Source organism: Podarcis vaucheri (assembly GCF_965113315.1).
Source record: "Podarcis vaucheri genome assembly, chromosome: 8".
Classification (NCBI taxonomy): domain Eukaryota; kingdom Metazoa; phylum Chordata; class Lepidosauria; order Squamata; family Lacertidae; genus Podarcis; species Podarcis vaucheri.
The window spans coordinates 80,537,166-80,543,010 of NC_138766.1; the positions used below are offsets into that span (position 1 = coordinate 80,537,166).

Consider the following 5,845-nt stretch of genomic DNA (forward strand, 5'->3'; position numbering starts at 1 on the left):
TTTCCCTATGGGCTTGCTTCGCAAGACGAAAACGTCTTGCAAGTTTGTTTCCTTTTTCATAAAACCGTTAATACCCAGGGTGCATTGCTTGAAGAGGTGCAGTTGTGACTTGACTTCGAGGAGCAACACATTGCACGCGGTGTGGTGGCCTTTTTGAGCTTTTTTAAGACTTTGCTGAATTTTTGAAGCTTTTCCAAAACTTCTTTTGCAGCTGTTTGGTAAGTTAAACTTTTAAAACTTGTTTTGGGATTTTTGGATTTTGGGTTGGGGTGTTTAGAATTCAAGGACTTGGTGTTGGGGAGAGGTTTGCAAGAATCTGGGAGCTTGTGTGGTTTTTTTCTGCATTTTTATGGTTTTCTGTGACCATTGGGCCATGTTGTTGTTTTTTGAAAAAAAATTCTGGGTTTTGAATTTCTGTGTGCTGGGTGGCTGGGGGAACAGCTGAGGAGGGGTTTGCAAGAATCTGGGAGCTTGTGTGGTTTTTTCCTGCATTTTTATGGTTTTCTGTGACCATTGGGTCATTTTTTTAAAAAAAAATATATATTCTGGGTTTGAATTTCTGTGTGCTGGGTGGCTGGAGGAACAGTTGGGGAGGGGTTTGCAACAGTTGGGGAGGGGTTTGCAACAGTTGGGGAGGGGCTGGGGGAACAGTTGGGGAGGGGTTTGCAACAGTTGGGGAGGGGCTGGGGGAACAGTTGGGGAGGGGTTTGCAATTTCTGTGTGCTGGGTGGGTGGCTGGGGGAACAGTTGAGGTTTTTGAAGACTTTGGTGATTTTTAAAGCTTTTCCAAAACTTCTTTTGCAGCCATTTGAGGATTTTGAAGACTTTGGTGATTTGCAGCCATTTCGTAAGTTAAACTTTTAAAACTTTTTTTTGGGTTTTTGGATTTTGGGTTGGGTGTTTGGAATTCAAGGACTTGGTTCTGGGTTTGAATTGCTGATATTTCTTTTTCTTTTTCTGAGTTTACGAAGGTAAGAGCTGTGCTGCCATGGGACCCAAGAAGACTGCTGCTGCTGCGGAGGCCGGCGAGAGGAAGAAGGAGAAGGTGACGCTGGAAATGAAGGAGATCATCTGGAAGCACGACGGCGGAATGTGTGTGACGGACCTCGCCAGGGAGTACGGCAGGAACTCATCGACCATCGGGACCATCCTGAAGATGAGGGAGAAGATCCTTGCGACTGATGCAGCCAAGGGAGTCACCAGGATCGTGAAGAACCGCCCAGCTGTTCAGGAGGAGGTCAAGAAGTTGCTCCTCATCTGGATAGAAGAGAAGCAGCGTGCAGGGGACACAGTGACTGAGGCCGTCATTTGTGAGAAGGCCAAGGCCTTGCACGCAGACCTCATCCGGGAACAGCCAGGAGCCTCAGGCGAGCCAGAAGTCTTCAAGGCAAGCAGAGGCTGGTTTGACCGGTTCAAGGCAAGATCTGGAATCCACAGCGTGGTCAGGCATGGAGAGGCTACCAGTTCTGATGTTCCTGCGGCTGAAGACTTTGCAGCGGAGTTCCTGGAGGTTGTGAAGACGGAGGGCTACGTTCCACAGCAGGTCTTCAACTGCGACGAGACTGGGCTGTTTTGGAAGAGGATGCCCAAAAGGACTTTCATCACACAGGAGGAGGCCAAGTTGCCTGGCCACAAGCCCATGAAGGACCGTCTGACCCTGCTCTTCTGTGCCAACGCAAGCGGCGACCTGAAGATCAAGCCCCTGCTTGTGTACCACTCGGAGAACCCACGGGCCTTCAAGAAACACAAGGTCGACAAGGAGTGGCTGAGTGTCATGTGGCGATCCAACAGTAAGGCTTGGGTCACACGTGTGCTGTTTGTGGACTGGGTCAATCTTGCTTTTGGCCCTGCTGTCAAACAGTACCTGCTGGACAATGACCTGCCGCTGAAGGCTTTGCTTCTGATGGACAATGCTCCTGCTCATCCTAAAGGCCTTGAGGTGGACTTGTTGGAGGAGTTCAGCTTCATCAACATCATGTTCCTGCCGCCTAACACCACGCCACTGCTCCAGCCGATGGATCAGCAGGTCATCGCCAATTTTAAAAAAACTCTACACCAAGGAGCTTTTCAGGCGATGCTTCGAGGTGACTGATTGCACCACCATCACCCTGCGGGAATTCTGGAAGGACCACTTCGACATCGTCACCTGCTTGAAGATGATCACCACGGCCTGGGACGGGATCAGCCAGAGAAATTTGAATTGTGCTTGGCGCAGTCTGTGGCCAGACTGTGTTGCACCATGTAACTCTGATGCACCAGAGTCAACAGTGGTGCAGGACATTGTTGCCTTGGGGAGGACCATGGGCCTGGAGGTCACAGAGGAGGACGTCAGCGAGCTGGTGGAGGAGCACAACCACGAGCTGACCACCCAGGAGCTGGTTGAACTGCAGGCAGAGGTGGCGCAGGAGCAGGCCTGGCTGGAAGAGGAGGAAGCAACTGAGGAATGGCTGTCCTCCAAAGAACTGAGGGACATTTGCCAGAAGTGGAAGGAGGTGCAGGCTTTTGCAGAGCGGCACCACCCGAACAAGCACGTGGCACATGACCATGCGAACACTTTTGATACGACGGTCATGTTGCCTCTCAGGGAGGTGCTGAAAAGGCGGATGAAGCAGCAGACCATGGACAGGTTCCTCAGCAAGAAGCAAAGAGTGGAAAAGGAATCTTCTTCGAGTGGTCCCCCAGAGTCTTAGAAAATGTATGTACAGTACACTTTGTTGATTTTTAAATGTTTTTCTGTCATGTTTAGAAACTTAATTTACTGTTCCTTCAATTTTTGAAATGCTCTTTAAAGTATGTGTGACTTTAAAGAGCAGTTGTTAAACTACTGTTGTACCAAATTTGGCTTTGTTTGGACTTTTTTTGACCATAGGAACGCATTAATTGAATTTTAATGCATTCCTATGGGAAACTGTGCATCGCAAGACGAAAAATTCGCTAGCCGAAAAAACTCGCAGAACGAATTAATTTTGTCTTGCGAGGCACCACTGTATACGTATTTTAGCCAAGATGCTTTCCCTAAAATATGTTTCTATTTTCGCTAATATTTGCTTTTCTGTGCACATTTGACCTGGTATATGCCTTCAGCGCGGGTGGCGCTGTGGTCTAAACCACTGAGCCTCCTGGGCCTGCCGATCAGGTGGTCGGCGGTTCGAATCCCTGCGACGGGGTGAGCTCCCTTTGCTCGGTCCCTGCTCCTGCCAACCTAACAGTTCGAAAGCACGCCAAAAAAGGTGTAAGTATATAAATAGGTACCACTCCAGCGGGAAGATAAACAGTGTTTCTGTGCGCTGCTCTGGTTTCTGTGTTTCTTTGCGCCAGAAGCGGCTTAGTCATGCTGGCCACATGACCCGGAAAAACTGTCTGCTGACAAACGCCAGCTCCCTTGGCCTGTAAAGTGAGATGAGTGCCACAACCCCAGAGTCGTTCGTTGTCAGGGGTCCTTTTACCTTTAATGCATTTTTGAACACGCTACTTGGTGGTGAACTGCACTGCAAAACTCAGGGACGTGCGAATTTTAAAGGACGCTTGTGTTTTGGTTCCTTCATTGTTTAGAAAAGTTAAGGGTTTAAACACAAATGGAATTGAAATCATCCTAGATATTGCACACTTCAGCTGCTTACTCCCACTGGATGATGTCTTGGGTTGTTACGTATCAGAGTGAGCAGCTGAGTGACAGGAGATCAAACAGGGCGTCCTTTGCTGTTCATACTGGTGGGATGGAGTCCAAGGGCCCTCTGCTCTCAGCTCAGAAGAAAGCAACAAACATGCACAAGAAACCAAGCAGTTGTGGACTCTGGCCAGCTAGTTGCCTGCCCCTAGGATAGCGGAAACACACCTGTGCCATTTATTCCAATTAGTCCACTCTGAGCACGACTAAGGATGCCCCCAGCATGTCAGTATTTTGTGTGACGGGTTCGAGGTCTGTTAAATTCTGAGGTGGTGAAAGCCATTCTCCTTCCCTCACCCCAAAAGTCAAAGGAATTCATTCCTCTTTTCTGGATTTATTTATTGTTTTGTACAGAAACAGAGACTTCCAATTCTGATGAAAAAAGCTACGTGTCAGAAGCTCCGATGCTGTGAAAAAGGATTAACTGACGTGGTGAGAACTTGCCAAAAATGGGGGGAGGACCCATGCGTTTTCCAGAAATGGCTGAAGCTCCAGCCAAGAAAATACTACAGCAGTAAAAGTCTCTGATGTAAAGGCCAAGAGGCAGATTTACTGTGCTCTCAGGCCTAAATCACTAATCACCACTAATTCTGATGAGAGACTAACACATTTGTTTTGGAAATCCAGTTGGGGTTGCAGGCTTAGAAAGAAAGATGTGTTTCCCATGAAAAGCACGACTAAAACACTTGCACATTAGAGCGAGTAGAATGAAAGGAGTATCTAGTTTAGCCAAGAAATGGGAGACTCCGGCTATCTTTGTCATCAGATGCTCAGGCACACACACAAAAACAGGCAGCTAAAATTTCTTTCTGGATTTACTTGTGTGTTGGTGAATGGCTGTGGGCTCAGAACCGCAATACCTCAAGGGCCAACTCTCCTCGTATGAACCAACCCAGTTCCTGCAATCATAATCTGAGACCTTCTTCATGTGCCTCTTCCATGAGAAGTCTGGAGGGTGGCAACCCGAGAACGGGCCTTTTCTGCAATGGCTCCCTACTTGTGGAATGCACTACCCAGGGATGTACGCCTGGTGCCTTCATTGTAAACATTTAGGCACCAGGCAAAAACATTCCTCTTCAACCAGGCTTTGGGCTGATTCGACATCCAATACCCTTTTAAATGTGTTGTGGGAGCAGGGATTTTTGGTTTGTTGTTCTTAATTTTATTATGAATACTTTCGTTTTATGTTGTGAACTGCCCTGAGATGAAGGGCAGTATACAAATTTAATAAATATAATACCACAAACCAGCCTGTGGACCTGAAACCAGCCCAGAGGCAACTGCTGGCTTGCCCTGTGCATCATTCCAATAGTTAAGAGGACTCATTTATGATCAGCTGAATGCTTCAGAGCAGCCTTCTGTAAGACAAAAGGGTTACAGCAAACGCAAGAGATCCATGATCGGAATTCTTGAAGTTTTAATATAATAGGTGTGTGGAAACAGAGTAGAATTGGGGCAGCGCCAGTGAGAAACTGGAACGTTTCCATTGGGCCTCTTTCTCTGTTTACGACCCCTGCCCCAACCCTATTTGAACAGCTAGAGAAAGAGTGACAATTGCCTTTATAGTGTTTTTGCCCTGCTTTGGAGATTGGCGAGAGAAGCCATTTAATTAAGAGTGGCTTAGGGCGAAGGGTTAACCCTCCTCTTGAGATTGAGAAACTGAAACCGACAGATTCATCTTTCTTCCAGCCTTAAGTTGGTCACATTTTTGCATCATTTTTGCAAATGTTTTGAGAAAAGGTTCTCACAAAAATGAACACTGACATTTTAGTGTTCATTTCTCCTAATGCACCATTTTTATATATGCCATTTACCTCCTAACATGTACATTCCCGAAAACAAGTTTCCCCAATATAACACAGTTCTGTTTGCTATTTTCAGCAATATTTGCTACCTGGCGTCTTAACTGTGCCAAAAGTTATTCTACCACCCTTTTATAGTGTGGTGTTTTAACGCTTTCCCTTTTCTTGTAATTTTGCATTCTTGTAAGTCACTCTGGGGACCTTTGGAAGGGCACCATATAGAATCAACTGTGTACAGAACTGGCAAATCACACCGCACCACTCCAAGAAATGGAGTCAGCTCACACATTCAAGTTTCTGCAACCAAGTTAACATAATTGCACACATGAACTCACTCCCTCGATTTGTAGGATCAAGTAAGCCGTTCTGGAAAAGG

General features: G+C 46.8%; 1 protein-coding gene across 2 annotated transcripts; it reads left to right on the forward strand.

The window, feature by feature from the left end:
- Positions 1–2,200, forward strand: LOC309539719 (tigger transposable element-derived protein 1-like). Of its 2 annotated transcripts, none has more exons than XM_082236051.1 (2): positions 1–218; positions 805–2,200. In XM_082236051.1, exon 2 carries the CDS (start codon positions 989–991, stop codon positions 2,090–2,092), a length of 1,104 nt encoding a protein of 367 aa, XP_082092177.1. In that variant the 5' UTR covers positions 1–218; positions 805–988; the 3' UTR covers positions 2,093–2,200. The 2 variants fall into 2 exon arrangements, with proteins under 2 accessions (XP_082092177.1, XP_082092178.1); XM_082236052.1 differs by lacking the exon at positions 1–218 and having other exon boundaries at positions 703–1,195; positions 1,232–2,200.
- Positions 2,201–5,845: the final 3,645 nt, after the last annotated feature.

What these genes read in the sequence shown, in the direction of transcription:
- LOC309539719 (XM_082236051.1), top strand. Translation starts at nt 989, where the DNA reads ATGGGACCCAAGAAGACTGCTGCTGCTGCGGAGGCCGGCGAGAGGAAG.